Source organism: Cnephaeus nilssonii, assembly GCF_951640355.1.
Source record: "Cnephaeus nilssonii genome assembly, chromosome: X".
NCBI classification, from domain to species: domain Eukaryota; kingdom Metazoa; phylum Chordata; class Mammalia; order Chiroptera; family Vespertilionidae; genus Cnephaeus; species Cnephaeus nilssonii.
The window spans coordinates 24,548,565-24,568,773 of NC_137071.1; the positions used below are offsets into that span (position 1 = coordinate 24,548,565).

At 39.7% G+C, this 20,209-nt stretch overlaps 1 protein-coding gene across 1 annotated transcript in view; it reads left to right on the forward strand.

Annotated features, from left to right (window-relative positions):
* Positions 1 to 20,209, forward strand: part of CFAP47 (cilia and flagella associated protein 47) — a gene marked incomplete at both ends in the record, with an annotated part of 486,291 nt that overhangs the window by 241,686 nt on the left and 224,396 nt on the right. The window contains one exon of the mRNA XM_079765682.1: positions 9,972 to 10,087. Coding sequence (XP_079621808.1) covers positions 9,972 to 10,087 — 116 coding nt within the window. The remainder of the gene's footprint in view (positions 1 to 9,971; positions 10,088 to 20,209) is intronic.

Genomic DNA, 20,209 nt, shown 5'->3' on the forward strand with positions numbered 1-20,209 from the left:
AGGAATGGGGGTTAGGGACATGGAAAATGAAAGTTATACACTTTGAAAGGCAAATCCTATTAGGAAACTTTAAATTCATTTCATATACAAAAGGACTGATACACTAAGTAGAAACTTGTGATCTGAATGTGCTTCACTTTCCTTTAGGGGCAGCAGTTTACACATCCAGATGGATTTTTTTTCTTTATTGATTAAGGTATTACATATGTGTCCTTAGTCCCCCATTGCCCCCCACCCCCTCTTATGCCCTCACCCCCCTGGTGTCTATGTCCATTGGTTAGGCTTATATGCATGCATACAAGTCCTTTGATTGATCTCTCCCCCACCCTCCCCTACCTTCCCTCTGAGGTTTGACAGTCTGATCGATGCTTCTCTGTATCTGGATCTATTTTTGTTAATCACTTTATGTTGTTCATTATATTCCACAAACGAGTGAGATCAGCCCTAACGGGTTTGGCTCAGTGGATAGAGCGTTAGCCTGCGGACTGAAAGGTCCCAGGTTCGATTCCGGTCAAGGGCATGTACCTGGGTTGGGGGCACATCCCCAGTAGGAGGTGTGCAGGAGGCAGCTGATCAATGTTTCTCTCTCATCGATGTTTCTAACTCTTTATCCCTCTTCCTTCCTCTCTGTAAAAAATCAATAAAAAATATTTTAAAAAAAAAGAGTGAGATCATGTGATATTTATCTTTCTCTGACTTGCTTATTTTGCTTGGCATAATGCTCTCCAGTTCCATCCATGCTGCTGCAAATGGTAAGAATTCCTTCTTTTTTACCATAGTGTAGTATTCCATTGTGTAGATGTACCACAGTTTTTTTAATCCACTCATCTGCTGATGGGCACTTAGGCTGTTTCCAAATCTTAGCTATGGTAAATTGTGCTTCTATTAACATAGGGGTGCATATATCCTTTCTGATTGGTATTTCTAGTTTCTTGGGATATATTCCTAAGAGTGGGATCACTGGGTCAAATGCGAGTTCCATTTTTAGATTTTTGAGGAAACTCCATACTGTTCTCCACAGTAGCTGCACCAGTCTGCATTCCCACCAGCAGGGTTCCTTTTCTCCACATCCTCTCCAGCATTTGTAGTCTGTTGATTTGTTGATGATAGCCATTCTGACAGGTGTGAGATGGTACCACATTGTCGTTTTGATTTGCATCTCTCAGATAATTAGTGACTTTGAGCATGTTTTCATATGTCTCTTGGCCTTCCTTATGTCCTCTTTTGAAAGGTATCTATTTAGGTCCGTTGCCAATTTTTTGATTGGGTTGTTTATCTTCCTTTTGTTAAGTTGTATGAGTTCCCTGTAAATGTTTGAGATTAAACCCTAACATTGGAAAATATATTCTCCCATGCAGTGGGCTTTCTTGTTGTTTTGTTGATGGTTTCTTTTGTTGTACAGAAGTTTTTTATTTTGATGTAGTCCCATTTGTTTATTTTCTCTTTAGTTTCCATTGCCCTAGGAGCTGTATCAGTAAAGATATTGCTTCGGCATATGTCTGAGATTTTGCTGCCTGTGGATTCCTCTAGTATTTTTATGGTTACGTGTCTTATGTTTAAGTCCTTTATCCATTTTGAGTTTATATATATATATATTTCAGAGAGGAAGGAAGAGGGAGAGAGAGATAGAAACATTAATGATGAGAGAGAATCATTGATCCGCTGCTTCCTGCATGCCCTCCACTGGGGATTGAGCCCGCAACCCGGGCATGTGCCCTTGACCGGAATCAAACCTGGGATCCTTCAGTCTGCAGGCCGATGCTCTATCCCCCAAGCCAAATGGGCTAGGGCTTGAGTTTATTTTTGTGTATAGTGTAAGTTGGTGGTCTAGTTTTATTTATTTGCATGTATCTGTCCAATTTTCCCAATACCATTTATTGAAGAGACTGTCTTGACTCCATTGTATGCTTTTGCCTCCTTTGTCAAATATTAATTGAGCATAGTGGTTTGGGTTGATTTCTGGGTTCTCTATTCTATTCCATTGATCTATATGTCTGTTCTTGTGTGGGTACCAAGCAGTTTTGAGAACGGTAGCTTTGTAATATAGCTTGATATCTGGTATTGAATTCCATGCTACTTTGTTCTTTCTCAGGATTACTGCAGCTATTTGGGGTCTTTTTTTATTACAAATGAATTTTTGGAGAGTTCGTTCTAGGTCTGTGAAATATGCCATTGGTATTTTAATTGGGAGTGAATTAAATCTATAGATTGCTTTGGGTACTATGGACATTTTAATGATGTTGATTCCACCAATCCATGAACACAGTATGTTCTTCCATCTGTTTATGTCTTCCTCTATCTCTTTCTTCAGTGTTCTGTAGTTTTCTGACTACAGCTCTTTTACCTCCTTAGTTATGTTTATTCCTAGATATCTTAATAATTTTGGTGTGATGGTAAATGGGATTGTTTTTTTAGTCTCTCTTTCTGTAAGTTCACTATTGGTGTATAGAAATGCCATAGATTTATTGGCGTTAATTTTGTATCCTGCTACATTGCCAAATTCATTTATTAAGTCTAATAATTTTTTGATAGAGTCTTTAGGGATTTTTATGTACAGTATCACGTCATCTGCGAATAATGACAGTTTTACGTCTTCTTTTCCAGTTTGGATACCTTTTATTTCTTCTTGTCTAATTGCTATGGCTAGCACTTCCAGAACTATGTCGAACAGGAGTGGTGAGGGTGAGCATCCCTGTCTCATTCTTGTTCTTAGGTGAAATGGTTTTAGTTTTTGCCCATTGAGTATGATGTTGGCTATAGGTTTGTCATATAAGACTTTTATTATGTTGAGGTATGATCCCTCTTTTCCCATTTTGCTAAGGGTGTTTATCAAGAAAGGGTGTTGTATTTTGTCAAATGCCTTTTCTGCATCAATGATATGACTGTGTGATTTTTATCTCAATTTGTTTAGTGATGTATCACATTTATTGATTTGTGAATATTGTACCATCCTTGCATCACCAGGATAAATCCTACTTGGTCATGGTGTATGATCTTTCTGATGTAATGCTGGATCCGATTTGCTAGAATTTTGGCATCTATGTTCATGAGGGATATTGGCCTGTAATTCTCTTTTATCGTGTCGTCTTTATCTTGTTTTCATATTAGGGCAATGCTGGCTTCATGGAATGAGCTTGGAAGTGTTCTTTTCTTTTGAATTTGTGTTTGTTTGTTTTAATTCTATTTTTTTTTCTTTTTTTCTTTTTTTTTCAATTTTTTTATTAAGGTATTATATGTGTACATATCTTACCATTGCCCCCCCACACCCCACTCCCATATATGCCCCCACCCCCCAGAGTTTTGCATCCATTGGTTATGCTTATATGCATGCATACAAGTCCTTTGATTGATCTCTTATCTCCCCCACCTCTCCCTAACCTTCCCCTTGTAATTTGACAGTCTGTTTGATGCTTTACTGTCTCTGTATCTATCTTTTTGTTCAAGTTTATAATGTTCTTTATTATCCATAAATGAGTGAGATCATGTGGTATTTTTCTTTCATTGACTGACTTATTTCACTTAACATAATGTTCTCCAATTCCTCTCAGGTTGCTGCAAATGATGAGAATTCCTTCTTTTTTATGGCAGCATAGTATTCCATTGTGTAGATGTACCACAGTTTTCTGATCCAGTCATCTGCTGACGGGCACCTAGGCTGTTTCCAAATCTTAGCTATGGTGAATTGTGCTGCTATGAACGTAGGGGTGCATATATCCTTTCTAATTGGTGTTTCTAGTTTCTTCGGATATATTCCCAGGAGTGGGATTACTGGGTCAAATGGGAGTTCCATTTTCAGTTTTTTGAGGAAACTCCATACTGTTCTCCACAGTGGCTGCACCAGTCTGCATTCCCACCAGCAGTGCATGAGGGTTCCTTTTTCTCCGCATCCTCGCCAACACTTGTCGTTTGTTGATTTGTTGATGATAGCCATTCTGACAGGTGTGAGATGGTACCTCATTGTTGTTTTGATTTGCATCTCTCGGATAATTAGTGACGTTGAGCATGTTTTCATGTGTCTCTTGACCTTCCTTCTGTCTTCTTTTGAAAAGATTCTATTTAGGTCTGTTGCCCATTTTTTTATTGGATCATTTATCTTCCTTTTATTAAGTTGTATAAGCTGCCTGTAGATGTTGGAGATAAACCTTTATCAGTGATGCCATTTGCAAATATGTTCTCCCATGCAGTGGGCCTTCTTGTTGTTTTGTTGATGGTTTCTTTTGCTGTGAAAAAGCTTTTTATTTTTATGTAGTCCAATTTGTTAATTTTCTCTTTAGCTTACATTGCCCTAGGGGCAGTGTCAGTGAAGAATTTCTTTTGGCATATGTCTGAGATTTTGCTGCCTGTGGATTGCTCTAGTATTTTTATGGTTTCCCGTCTTTTGTTTAAGTCCTGTATCCATTTTGAGTTTATTTTTGTGTAAGGCGTAAGTTGGTGATCAAGCTTCATTTTTTTGCATGTATCTGCCCAATTTTCCCAACACCATTTATTGAAGAGACTGTCTTTATTCCATTGTATGTTCATTCCTCCTTTGTCAAATATTAATTGAGCATAGTGGTTTGGGTCAATATCTGGATTCTCTATTCTGTTCCATTGATCTATATGTCTGTTCTTGTGCCAGTACCAGGCTGTTTTGAGAACAGTGGCTTTGTAATACAGCTTGAAATCTGGTATTGCGATCCCTCCTACTTTATTCTTCTTTCTCAGGATTGCTGTGGCTATTCGGGGTCTTTTTTTATTCCAGATGAATTTTTGGAGAGTTCTTTCAAGGTCTGTGAAATATGCCGTTGGTATTTTAATGGGGAGTGCATTGAATCTATAGATTGCTTTGGGTAGTATGGACATTTTAATGATGTTGATTCTACCAATCCATGAACATAGTATGTTCTTCCATCTGTTTACATCTTCCTCTATCTCTTTTTTCAGTGTCCTGTAGTTTTCCGCGTATAGGTCTTTTACCTCCTTAGTTAAGTTTATTCCTAGGTATCTTAATGTTTTTTTGGTGCGATGGTAAATGGGATTGCCTTTTTAGTCTCTCTGTCTGTAAGTTCACTATTGGTGTATAGAAAGGCCATAGATTTCTTGGCGTTAATTTTGTATCCTGCTACATTGCCGAATTCATTTATTAAGTCTATTAGTTTTTTGACGGAGTCTTTCGGATTTTTTATGTACAATATCATGTCGTCTGCAAATAAAGACAGCTTTACTTGTTCTTTTCCAATTTGGATGCCTTTTATTTCTTCTTCTTGTCTAATTGCAATGGCTAATACTTCCAGTACTATGTCAAACAGGAGTGGTGAGAGTGGGCATCCCTGTCTTGTTCCTGTTCTTAGGGGAAATGTTTTTAGTTTTTGTCCATTGAGTATGATGTTTGCTGTGGGTTTATCATATATAGCTTTTATTATGTTGAGGTATGAGCCATCTATTCCCACCTTGTTGAGAGTTTTTATTAAGAAAGGGTGTTGGATTTTGTCAAATGCTTTTTCTGCATCAATTGATATGACTATGTGATTTTACAAATAGTAGTACATATGTCTCATTTTTTTCCTTGGGATCATCTGAGGAGGATAGGTTTTAGTTCTTCTTTGAATGTTTGGTAAAACTCCCCTGTGAAGCTGTCTGGCCCTGGGCTTTTGTTTCCTGTGAGCTTTTTGATGACTGCTTCAATTTCCTCCATAGTTATTGGTCTATTGAGATTTTTAGATTCTTACTGATTGAGTTTTGAAAGGTTGTATTTTTCTAGGAATATGTCCATTTCCTCTAGGTTGTCTAGTTTGTTGGAATAGAGTTGTTCATAGTATTTTTTAACAATCCTTTGTATTTCAGTGGGGTCTGTTGTTATTTCTCCTCTTTCATTTCTGATATTGTTTGTTTGGTTCCTCTCTCTTTTTTTTCTTGTGAGCCTGGCTAGAGGTTCATCAGTCTTATTTATCCTTTCAAAGAACCAGCTCTGGGTTTCATTGATCTTTTTGTGGGTTTTTTAGGTCTCTATGTCATTTATTTCTGCTCTGATCTTTTTAAAAAAATATATTTTATTGATTTTTTAACAGACAGGAAGGGGGAGTGTTAGAAAGTTAGAAACATTGGTGAGAGAGAAACATTGATCAGCTGCCTCCTGCACACCCTCTACTGGGGATGTGCCCAAAACCAAGGTGCATGCCCTTGACTGGAATCAAACCTGGGACTCTTCAGTCCGCAGGCCAACATTCTATCCACTGAGCCAAACTGGTTAGGCCTCTGCTCTGATCTTTATTATCTTCTTTCTGCTTACTCTGGGCTTTTCTTGTTCTCTTTCTAATTCTTTAAGTTGTAGAGTTACATGAATTATTACCATTTTTTTTTTTATGTAGGCCTGTAGAGCTCAGGACTGCTTTCACTGTGTCCCATTGATTTTTGGATTGTTGGGTTTTCATTGTCATTGGTTTCCAGCATGTTTTTAATTTCTTCTTTGCCAGATGGATTTTTTTGTTGTTCTTGTTGTTCAATTAAGGATATAGAAAGGGAAATAATAATGGATATGCTCTTGACCTGGGCCACCTAATTCTCTCTAAATGATATTATGTAAGCTGTACGCACTAAATGTGTTAACCGTGAATTTTTCAAATTTCAGAAAAACATTGGAAACAAAACTTCCAGTCCTATGATAATAACAAATCTATATAAATAGGTCCATATTTTACAAGTGTTCTCTTTGAGAAATATTTTGTCAGGTGTTATTGACTTCAATTTCAGATAATTTGTTTCACATGAACACTTGTAAAGTATCTTCTATCATGCAATTTTAAATTGTTTACATTTATCTAAGATTGTTTTTATAAAACCTTTAACCAGATTTATAGGTGGTGTCCTTGCTTCTTTCTGAGGACACTATAGGCTGATAAGATCTTATTTTGTAAAAATGTTATTTTAGTGCTTTGGTCAGATCACGTCTATTTCTTTTCCTCAGGCTGTTTTATTTATTCCTCCCCATATTTATGGGTGTGGGGTTAATTTTACACTTTTGATGCAAAACTCATCCATATTTGGTATTCACAGTATATTTTCTAGTGATGTTTCATTTGTAGTTGTAACCTCTTTGAAAAAATAACTGTGTAGCTACTGTGACAATATGAGCAATGTTTGGTAAGATTCAGTTAAAAAATCGGGGAAAACTCAGGTTCTTCTCTCAAATTGCAAAGGGCTCAATTTAGGGAAAGGAGATTCATTCATTTTGATTTATTTTGTTAGCAAATATTAAGATGCAATCCCTTTTGTGTAATTTTATTTCTCTTTTTGTCAGAAAAAGAGAAAATACTTTAGAGAATTTTTCAACAGTATTTACTCTGAAAATTCCCTAACTGCAATGATATTTAAGGGCTTTGGGTACTAACTAGCCTAGAACTATAATTATATTGGGGAGGACTTCTGATTTCAAACTAAAATTTCTGAAGAGTTAGAAATGTTATTGCTTAAACCTGCAGAAGATAGGAGGAGTCTGAATTAGATTAAGCAGTGATTTATTACAATTTGGTATGATTAATAATTTTTAAACTCTGACCAGGTTTTTATTTCCTTATGTCATTTAATTGTTATTTAAAAAAATAGTTAATAGCAGAAGCTCATATTTAAATAAATTTAATAATTATGTTAAAAATCAAATTAAGGCATATTAAAATGGAAACATTTTAATGTTTTAATGATTTCTTTTCAATTTAATTATTTATTAGAAATATTGTTCACACCTGAAGATTATAGATGACTTTGTACAGATAGGGCTTTTATTTTTCAAAGATGTAAGAGACATTTTTTGAAGGAAACAACAAAAATTAAATATAAATGATAAACATCAATCAAAACAAGCTTTAAATTTCATTTTAAATTTCATTTAAGAGAAATGACTAATTTGGAAGTTGCTGGGAAACTTAGACATAGTTTGCCCATGCATCAACCCATATTCCTTATGATTCACTATAACAACACATAGTGCTAATTATTAACTCTTCAGATCCATTCACAACCTTTTCAATCTTTTAGAATAAAGAAAAATCTCAGGAAATGGCTACTATAATTAAAAAGATATTTCTGTAGCTGTATGTCTCAAATAGAAACATAGAATATTGGAACCATTAAACCATATGGTTATCAATGAAACAATGTAGGTTGCAGTGATTTTTCTGAGACAATTTTAAAGCTATTGTCCTCCCCTCCCCTTTTAAAAATATTTTTATTGATTACAGAGAGGAAGGGAGGAGAGAAAGAAACATCAATGATGAGAGACAATCATTAATCAGCTGCCTCCTGCACACCCACCACTGGGGATAGAGCCTGCAACCTGGACATATGCCCTGACCAGGAATCAAGCTGTGACCTCCTGGTTCATAGGTCGACGCAAAACCACTGAGAAACACTGGTGGGGTTCCCCCCCACACACACACACACAAACTTTTTTTTTAAAATCAAACTTTGCACAGAGTCCAATAGATAAAGACTGTCATTAGAAAACAGGAATCCAGGCTCCAAAGCTGTTTTTCCTTCCCTTAAACAGCTTTCCTCTTTCCCCATGTACCACTTACCATCCCTACATGAAATCCTAGTTAGGTGGAATACCCTGACCACAGATGAGCCCAATGGCTTTGTATTATACATATGATATGACAATGAGAATGAATGTCTTCCTTAAGATCTCAGGGATGATTATAGAAGTTCTAGGACTATAAGCCAATAACATTAGGTAATTAATTTTATTATTACTTTTAACTATTCCTTCCAGAGAATGGAAATGAACTCTCTGGGACTTAAAATCAGTTGGTTTGTTAATTAATTCTTTAGGTACTGATATCTATAAGTAGGCAAGCTACATGAGACCCCAAAATCCTTGGGGTAACTGACTGTAGAAACTTTTCAGCAGCAATATACTTGTCCTGGTAGTTACCAAAGTTTTCATTGCAATATAAAAGTAGTTTATTTAACCTTTTAACAAATCTCTACCATATTCCTTACAATTCACTATAACCATGTATAGTGCTAATTATTAACTCTTCAAATATCTCTGTCTGTGGTTTCTGGACCACCTAAGTACAGTTACCTTTTCTTTACTGTAATTTGGCCAATCACCCATTTGCCCCAGGTCTTATTCCTCTTTTGGCTCAGTACTTTCCATGATAACCTTGTGTCTTCCTAATGTGTTTTTTTTTTTAAATCTCTATTATATTCTATATAAAGACTTGTGTAGTCAAGTTTTCATGGATACTCTCTCTAAAAATAAAGTAGCTTATTCTCCAATACTTTCCATCTCTAAGCATCAGGAAGGAAGGAACAGTTGAACCCTACCTATACTATTGCTTCTAGATGAGGCTACCGTCATTTCCAGCCTGGACCTCTGATTTTAAACCTAGAATCTTTATAACTTTCTATGCTGAGCAGCTGGAGTATCCTTATTTTTGGAAATTGGATTATTTAAGTTCTATGTTCAAAATTCTCCAAAGATTTCCCTTTGTAATAAGAATAAAATCCAAGTTGCTCACTGTGGACTTCAAATCTTCATGTCATTTCCTTGCTTGAGAGATCCTTCTCCCTAATCTTGCTAAACTGTATATATGCAATCTTCAAATACAAAGTCTGCTTTCCCCCAGTTAGTGCGCATAAGGAACAAATATTTTCATGATTAAAATGTATAACTTTTTGATTACAATAAGAAATGTTAAGCCCTGATCAGTTTGGCTCAGTGGATAGAGCATCGGGCCACGGACTGAAAGGTCCTGGGTTCGATTCCGGTTGAGGGCATGTACCTTCGTTGCAGGTTCAATCCCCAGTAGGGGGTATGCAGGAGGCAGCTGATCGATGTTTCTCTCTCATCGATGTTTCTAACTCTCTATCCCTTTCCCTTCCTCTCTGTAAATCATCAATAAAAATATATTTTAAAAAATAAGAAGTGTTAAGTTGTATATTTTTAAAAATTCATGATCTTATTTTTACTCTCTTGTTCTGCAACATAGGTTCTAGTGAAAAATTCAAGCTCGAAAAAAATAGTGTATAATGCTACAATTATTGGAAGAGATGCCGCTGACTTCACCATCTCCACCATAGATAATATTGTGACAGTTCCTCCAAAGTAAGTGGGTTTTTAAAATATTTTACTTCATTAAACGTATCAGCCCTAGAAATTTAATGTGTGCTATAATTATTAAAAAGTAACCTGGACTTGTTTTTAGTGGATATATATAAATGAAAAGACCATCACTCACACATAGATGAATAATTCATATGTTGCTGAGATTCCACATCAATTTTATTTAAACATTCTAAAAACATAAAGCGGCTGCATTTTATGTATACATTTAATTTCAGTTTCCTTTTCATGTACATTGGCCATAGAGATTAGACAACAAATTGTTTATGTAGTACTGTTGTTTTCTGCAGAAAACTCGAAGCAGTGTGTGAAGTCTCTGAATATAAAAGCAATATGTGCTCATTGTAGAAAATTTAGAAACTATGCAAGTATAAAGAAAAAAAGTAGGAGACTAATAATCATACATGAAAGATACCCTAATGTTGCCATTTTTCTCTATCCCTAGTCATTGTAATTTAAAGATAGATAGTCTCATATATTTATAAGAGCACTTTATTTTTCTTAGAATATTTCTATTTCATAGCATCATGTTCTTAATTTGGGGTCACAATAGTTTCATAAATGTCTCTGACTTTTACTTTTTCATCTATTCCCTGTATATTTATTTTCTTGAGGTCAGTTGTTATGTTTGTTTCTCTTGGTCTCGGTGTTTCACATGGAAGGATTTACTCTAATAACTTGTGAGACTTGATGATCCATTCACATGTAATAATATGGCAATTGAAAAGTAAATTGTGAGTTTGTGTATGCACAGGTTTGTTAATCAACAGATTTCTCTTCAGGGTGGAAGCATTCTTCTTTTATGTCAGTTGCCTGGCATTCTACAATGGCCTTGGGAAGGACTGTCTGAACCCCATTTTGCCCTCTCTGAAACTAGGCAAAAGGGCAGTTTTGTTTCTTCTATTAGCCTCTGTGGAGATGCCCATCGACAACTCTCTCTAACTAGCAGCTTTAAAAAAATCTCTTTATTGTAATTTTAATAAGATTTTTCTTCTAGGCAATGAATTTCAGTTTCAGATGCCATTGTGGCCTACAACGCTTCTATCATGTCATTTAACAATTAAATGCTGGGCTTTGATACTGACATGTACAGGCTCTATGATTCAGCTTCATTGTTGTTACTTGGAAAATATAGATCAGGGTATTTATTCCCAGTGTTGTCATTAATAAGTGTAATTATATAGGCAAAACACCTAGTACTGTAACTGGAATTTACAGGAAGCCATCAATAAGTATCCCCCTCTGATATTAAAAGTACTGATGATTCATAGATGAAAACATCAACACTATTCACAGTGTTTACAATCTAGCACAGTACCATATAAGCAAATATACAATCCTATATAATAAAGAGGTAATATGCAAATTGGCCATCACACCATCACAAGATGGCTGCCCACGACCAGGCCAGCAGGGGGGTTAGTGAGGGATGACCAAACAACTGAACAAGCAGGCTGTGTGGGGCAACCAGGCTGGCAGGGGGGTTAGTGAGGGATGACCAAACGACTGAACAGCAGGCTGTGTAGGGTGACCAGGCTGGCGGGGGGGGGGGGGTCTGTGAGGGGCAACCAGGCCAGCAGGGGGGGCAGTAAGGGGTGACCAGGCCAGTGGGGGGGCAGTTAAGAGCGACCAGGCTGGCAGGGAGGGGGCAGTTGTGGGAGACCTGGCCAGCAGCAGGGGACAGTTAGGGGTGACCAGGCTGGCAAGGGGAGCTGTTAGGGGTGATCAGCCTAGCATTCAGAGGCAGTGAGGGGCGATCGGGGGGTTGGGCAGTTAGGGGCAACCAGGAAGGCAGGCAAGTGAGCGATTAGGAGCCAGCGGTCCAGGATTGTGAGAGGGATGTCTGACTGCCGGTTTAGGGATCGGGCCTAAACCGGCAGTCAGACATCCCCCAAGGGGTCCCAGATTGGAGAGAGTGCAAGCTGGGCTGAGGGGAATAGCCCCCCTCCCCCCCGTGCAAGAATTTTGTTCACCAGGCCTCCAGTGAGGATATAATTTTAATAATTGTTTTATTTGTGATGTGTGTATAGAAACAGGAAAATGGAAAAAAGAAGCCACCTAAGTGTTCTTGGGAAAACCACAAAAATCTCAGAAGATGTAATGCGTAATTCTCCATTTGTGTGAAAAACAATTACTCACTTTTCTGGATACATTTTATTTTGTAGGCGTGAATACTATTATTATGGTGGTTCTTTAAGTATCTCGTCAGTGAGACTAAATAATTTCATGGTCTTCGGTTTTTACTAATAGGATTTTAATGAAACAAAATAGCTTTTTGTTTTTATTAAGCAAACAAACAAACAAAAAAAAACACCCCACATGTGGCTTTATGATTATCAGGTATTCTATAATTATCTATGTATACACATCCTTCTTTAGATTCTGTCTCAATCATGTAATAGCTATTTCCACCAGCTGTGGATTTAAATTCCCAGAGATATAATTTATATAGAAAGATTAACCCTTTGCACTCGCTTGCTTTTTTCTCGATTCCTTTATTCTAATGCTAACCGTGTCGAGTCACACTCGACATCCGAGTGCAAAAGGTTAAACAGCTACGCCAGCATATAAACAAACATGTTTATTTCTACATCTAACTTCATGTCTAAATTTAGGTATAACCATAGAGTGTTGTAAAAGTGAAAGTATATTTTTAGAAAACCATAGTTTCTTTTTCCTTCATTATTCTCATTGAGCCATATGGGCACTGACATTGATATATTATATATTTACTAGAGACCTGGTACACAAAATTTATGCATGACGGGGGTCCCTCAGCCCAGTCTACACCTCTCCAATCTGGGACCCCTCGAGGATGTCCGACTGCCCTCTCACAATCCAGGACTGCTGGCTCCCAACCACTCGCCTGCCTGCCTGCCTGATTGCCCCTAACCACTTCTGCCTGCCAGCCTGATCACCCCCTAACCACTCCCCTGCCAGCCTGATCGATGCCTAACTGCTCCCCTGCCAACCTGATTGCCCCTAACTGCCCTCCCCTGCCAACCTGGTTCCCCGCAACTGCCCTCCCCTGCTGGCCAGGTCGCCCCCAACTTCCCTCCCCTGCTGGCCCAGTCACCCCTAATTGCCTTCCCCTGCAAGCCTGGTAGCCCCTTACTACCCTACCCTGCTGGCCTGGTCGCTCCCAACTGCCCTCCCCTGCTGGCCTGATCACCCACAACTGCCCTCCCTGCTGGCCATCTTGTGGTGGCCATCTTGTGTCCACATGGGGGCAGCCATCTTTGACCACATGGGGGCGGCCATCTTGTGTGTTGGAGTGATGGTCAATTTGCATATTACCTCTTTATTATATAGGATTTTCCATCTTTTCTGAAAGCCAAGTTGAAGTAGCTTATGAGGTTTATGTAATACTAGATGCCCGGTACATGAAATTCGTGCATGAGGGGTGTGTCCCTCAGCCCAGCCTGTACCCTCTCCAATCTGGGACCCCTCAAGGGATGTCCGACTGCCCGTTTAGGTACAATCCTACCGGGATCGGGCCTAAACGGGCAGTCGGACATCCCTCTCACAATCCAAGACTGTTGGCTCCCAACTGCTCGCCTGCCTGCCTTCCTGATTGCCCCTAACCGCTTCTGCCTGCCAGCCTGATCACCCCCTAACCACTCCCCTGCTAGCCTGATTGATGCCTAACTGCTCCCCTGCCAGTCAGTTTGCCCCTAACTGCCCACATGTGTAGGCCTGGTCACCCCTAACTGCCCTCCCCTGCAGGCCTGGTCACCCCTAACTGCCCTTTCCTGCAGGCCTGGTCACCCCTAACTGCCCTCCTTTGCAGGCCTGGTCCCTCCCAACTGCCCTCCCCTGCTGGACATCTTGTGGTGGCCATCTTGTGTCCACATGGGGGCAACCATCTTTGACCACATGGGGGCAGCCATCTTGTGTGTTGGAGTGACGGTCAATTTGCACATTACTCTTTTATTAGATAGGATAGGGGCCTGCTGGTTTGCCCTGAAGGTTGTCCCGGATCAGGATGGGGGTTCCCTTGGGGCATGGGGCAGCCTGGGCGATGGGCCTGTGGTTGTTTGCAGGCCGGCCATGCCCCCCGGCAACCCAAGCAGAGGCCCTGGGATCTGGGATTTATTTATCTTATATAATTGAAACTTTGTAGCCTTGAATGGAGGCCAAGGCAGGCAAGAGCAGTGGGAGCTTGGCTTCCTCCATCGCCAGGGGCAACTCAAGCCTCCTGCTCTCTCCAGCTCCATGGCTGCCATCATTTTTGTTGGGATTTATTTATCTTCTATAATTGAAACTGTAGCCTTGAGTGAAGGCCTGGGCCTACCAGGGTGTGTGGAAAGCTTGGCTTCCTCCATTGCCGGAGAAACCCAAGCCTCCTGCATCGCTCTGTGGCTGCAGCCATCTTGGCTGGGTTAATTTGCATACTCACTCCTGATTGGCTGGTGGGCGTGGCTTGTGGGTGTAGTGGGGTGATGGTTAATTTGCATATTACTCTTTTGTTAGATAGGATGAAGGAGTATAAAACCTATACTTGTGATATACATGCCTGTGGATCTAAGACATGACCTGAGGTATACTACCCATTTGATTCTGAACTTTCTAACACATTCAGGAAGGAATCCTGGTCATTTACATGTATCAATATGACTGCAAAACTTTTTCTTCTTTATTTTAATTGTTAACGCTATATGGATGTCCCTATTTCCCCCTGCATTTGCCCACCTCCAACCACACCCCACACCCTCCATCACCACACTGTTTATTTCTATGGGTTATGCATATATGTTATTTGGCTAATCCCTTTACCTTCTTTCATCTTTTTATAAAAGAAATACCTATACCCAAGAGAAGCACAGGTCTTCATGGTCCTAAAACCAGCAATTGCTTCATGGGAAGGATACTGTATTTTAAAATGTGTTACATAGGACTTAAGTATAGGTCCATAAATTCATTTATTAAGAAAATGCTCTTTAGAGCATGTTCATTCTTAAACACCTTTTTCTTTCTTACTTTTTTTTAACACTTGTAATCATTTTTATTTTACTTTTTAATTTAAACTCTTTATTGTTTAAAGTATTATATATGTCTCCTTTCCTCCCCCCCCCCCATTGACCTCTCCCTTGAACACCTTTTTCCATCAACTTCCAGGGAGGTCCAATCCATGACTTTGTGCTATTGATTTTACCAAATATATCTTACATTTGTCATCTTTTCCTCTTACCTAACCTACCTCTTCCATTCTAATTTAATGTACCATTATCTTTAACTTGGGCTGCTACAAGGGACTCCTAAAAGGTTTTTCTTCAATCCATCCCCAACATCAGAATGGCAAGGATTGTTTAAAATGCAAATTTAGTCATGTTAGTCTTATACTTAAAATATTCCTGTAACTTCACGTCCCTATTATGATATAAACCGAACATCTCATCATGGTCCACATAGCTTTCATGGCAGGCTCCTGGATCTATTTTGTAACATAAAAACTTTTGGTTTCTAAGATTCAGCAACACTGGCCTTTGGTAAGTTCTTAAAACACATCATAATTCCTCCTATCAGAATCCTTGGATGCTTTCTTTCCTCACCTGCTCATTCTAGCCACTCATTTTCAGCCTTTATATCCCACTTAATATGGTTGACCTTTCAGATGGTATCACACTCCCTATTATGTGCTCTCATACCATTTCACAGCACATACAGAACTTGTAGTTTTCACATTTATTTTGTGATGACATATTGTCTGTCATGTCCTATAAAATGTAAGATTCAGGAGATTGGCAATAGTGTATTTTTCTAATTAGTGTATCCCCAAAACTTAAAACAGTGCTTGGAATATTATAAATTTATATAGCTATCAATTGAATTTATGAGTGGTTTTATCTAATAATGAATTTTAGAATATCTAGAAAAATGCTAAATCACTCGTAGTTACCTAACACAGACTTTGAGCCTATTATATCCAGAAAAAGACCACAAGGTCAAATATTCTTTGTTCTCAATTAAATTCAAGTCCAAGTTCTTTTAATAATATTTAAGAAAATGTGCTTTTGCACAAATTGAGATTAGTGATGACATATCTAGAAAAATCATTCCCACTCTTGCTAGATGTGAGCTATAATTTCCCCTAAAAAGCAATTCTGAGAATATTTTTGTTGATTTGAAAGTCCTGCATTCACTTTACTCTGCTGCTCCCTAAACTCACCCATTCAACAGTAATTTCACAACTCTTCTAGGGAAATTAAGCCAAAGTTTGACACCCAGAGAATCTATTCCCATCTTCATCCCCAAATATGTGTATCCTAAGGGAAGGTGATTATTTTGTACAAAGAATAATTGTGATATGATGTATAATGCTAAATATGTTAAAAAGCCAGAGTAAAAGTAAAGGTAAAATTTCCCCAAGTTTTATCAGGCACAGGTGTGGCCAGGCAAGGGAAGGCTGAAAGATTCAGCCAGTAAAGAAACAATGAAAACTATCTTTTACTAGGAGAGTTCTTTATTTACATAAATAGTGAAAGCAAAAGTAATCAAATGGGGCTACATTTCCATGTCCCTTGTACAGCACAACACCAAAACCAAAGGGTCCACCATTGTAGACATGGTGGCAGGTAGGTCTGGATGAGGGTGAGTGTGTGAGAGGGAGAGTATGTGTGGGTGTAAGAGTGGGAGAACATCTGTTTGTGGGAACAGGAGCCTAGGGAGGCAACTGGGGTGCTCCAGGCAGAGGATCTGCCACTGCAGCGTGTTACTCTGCTGGGCACTTCACTTCAGGGGAGGCCATTGTGAGGGAGCCACAAGGTCCCCATGGGAGGAGACTGCGGAAAACGACCCTGCCCCAGGGCCCCTAGGACACTGACAGGTGCTCACAGCCCCACTGCTGAGATCCAAAGTCCCGATGCACACAGACAAGTCATGCGGGAACAGTTAGCCTGAACTGTGTGCCTTGGAGGACTGGCTGACTGAAGCAACCTGCAGTGCTCAGGGCTTGCCCCGCCATACTGTTGAACTGGGTACCCAGCTCATCCCAGTCCCAGCAGTGGAGTGCCCAGTGGAGCTAGCAAACAGTCAGCCCCACATCCTCCAAAGGGGAGAGCTAGGATGCCCCGCATCATCAGCATCCAGTGCTCAGTCTGACGCAACCCTTCTGTGAGCAGAGCCACCAGCCTGCCCTGCCATAGGGGCAGAAAAAGCATTCAACAAAATCTAATACCCATTTTTGATAAAAACTCTTAGCAAAGTGTGAATAGAGGGATCATACCTCAACATAATAAAGGGCATATATGAGAAACCTATAGCATCATACTCAGTGGGCAAAATCGAAAACCATTTCCTCTAAGAACAGGAACAAGACAGGGATGTCTGCTTTCACCATTCTTGTTAAACACTAGAGGCCTGGTGCACAAATCTGTGCATGGGTGGGGGCCGATGGGGTGGTAGGGGCTGCAGGAGGTTGGCCAGCCAGCCGGGGGAGAGGGGCCACGGGAGGTTCCGATGGGGGCAATTGAGGCCAGCCACTTGGGGGAGGGGTCATGGAGGTTGGCCGGATGGGGGGGGGGTGCAGAGGGTTGGCCAGCTGGGGGGCTGTGGGAGGTTGGTCGCCTGGCAGGCTGGGAGGGGCTACAGGAGGTTCTGGTCAGACTAGAGGCCCGATGCACAAAATTCGTGCAAGGGGCTTGGCCCTCACAGCCCCGGCTGGCCCTCATAGCCCTGGCTGCCTTGACCGGCCCTTACAGCTTCCGCCAGCCCTTGCAGCCCTTGCAGCCTCAGCCAGCCCTTGCAGCCTCGGCTGGCCCTTGCAGCATTGGCCAGCCCTTGCAGCCCCTCGCAGCCTCCACTGGCCCTCGCAGCCACTTGCAGTCTCGGCCAGCCCTTGCAGCCCCGGCATGGTCCAGAAGGTCGTCCAGATGGTCATTCTGCTGTTCAATCTAATTAGCATATTAGTTCTTTATTATATAGGATAGTACTTACTGGAAGTTCTAGCCACAGTGATCAGACAAGAAGACAAAATACAAGGAATTCAAATTGAAAAGGAAGAAGTGAAATTGTCATTATTTATGATTATATGATATTCTACATAGAAAACCCTAAAGACTCCACCAAAAAAACACTAGATTTAATAAAGGAATTTGGCAACATAACAGGATACAAGATTAACACCCAGAAATTGATGACATTTTTATACACCAACTACAGGCCCGGTGCACAAAATTTGTGCAAGAGTAGTCCTTCCTTCCTCCAGCTGCCAGCACTGGCTTCCCTGCAGCACCTGGGACCCAGGCTTCCCTCTGGCCGGCAGCAGGCTGGGACTCGGGCTTCCCTCCGGCTGCTGACAGGCACCCGGGACCCAGGCTTCCCTCTGGCTACTGGAAGGCATCTGGGACCTGGGTTTCCCTCACAACCCTGGCTTCATCTGGAAGGTTGTCCGGAAGGATGTATGTTATGCTTTTATTATTATAGAAGATAATGAACTCTCAGAAAGAGAAACTAGAAAAACAATCCCATTTACCATCTTAACAAAAACATTAAGAGTCTTAGGAATAAACGTAATGAAGGAGGTAAAAGACCTGTACTTGGAAAACTATAGAACATTGAAAAAAGAGATAGAAGAGGATATAAACAAGTGGAAGACTATAATGCCTTCATACATTGGTAGAATTAATATCATCAAAATATCCATACTACCCAAAGCAATCTATAGATTCAACGCAATTCCTATTAAAATATCAATGGCATATTTCACAGATCTACAACAAATACTCCAAAAATTTATATGGAACCAAAACAAACATCCCCTCCCCTCAAATAGCCGCATCAATCTTGAGAAAGAAAAAAGTTGGAGCAATCACAATATAGGATATTAAGCTATACTACAAAGCCACTGTAATCAAAACATCCTGGTACTGGCACAAGATCAGGCATAGAGATGAATAGAACAGAATAGAGAGCCCAGGAATGGAAACAAGCCATTACACTAAATCTTTGATAAAGGAGGCAAGAGCATATTTTAATAAAGATAGTCTCTTCAGTAAATGGTGTTGCACATGTTAAAAAATGAAACTAGACCACCAACTTTCACCATACACCATAATAAACTAAAATGGATAAAATATTTAAATGTAGTCGTGAAACCATGAAAATTATTGAAGAAGGCATAGGCAGCAAAATATCAGACATCTCATATAGCAAAAATTTAATTGGTACAATGCCTAGTGCAGAGTAACAAAAGAAAAAATAAACAAATGGGACTACATCAAATAAAAAGCTCCTGCACAGCAAAAGAAAACAGCATCAAAATGAAAAGAGAATCCACTGCATGGGAGAACATATTTTCCAATGATACATCTGATAAAAGTTTAATATCCAAAATATATAAAGTACTCATACAAATCAACAAAAGGAAGACAAACTACACAATAAAAATTGGGCAGAGGACCTAAATGGACACTTCTCCAAAGGAGACATACAAATGGCCATGAGACAGATGGAAAAAATGTTCAATGTCACTAATCACGAGAGATATGCAAATTAAAATGACAATTAGGTATCACCTCCCACCTGTCAGAATGGCTACCATCAATAAATCAAGAAACAGGTGCTGGCGAGGATGTGGAGAAGGAACCCTCATACACTGCTGTTGGGAATGCAGCCTGATACAACCACTATGGAAAACAATGTGGAATTTCCTCAGAAAATTAAAAATGAAACTGCCATTTGACCCAGTGATCCCACTTCTAGGAATATATCCTAAGAAACCCAAAACACCAATCAGAAAGAATGTATGCACCCCTATGTTCATAGCAGCACAATTTACAATAGCGAAGATCTGGAAACAGCCCAAATACCCATCAGTAGATAAGTAGATAAAAAAGCTGTGGTATATCTACACCATGGAATACTATGCAGCGGTAAAAAAGAGATATCTTACCCTTTGAGACAGCATGGAGGGACCTGGAGAGTATTATGCTAAGTGAAATAAGCCAGACAGAGAAATACAAGTATCACATGATCTCACTCATATGTGGAATCTAATGAACAAATATAAACTAATGAAGAAAAATAGATCCAGAGATATGAAGCATGGAACAGACTGTCAAATCTCAGAGGGAAGGTGGGGGTGGGTGGGTGGAAAGTGATCAA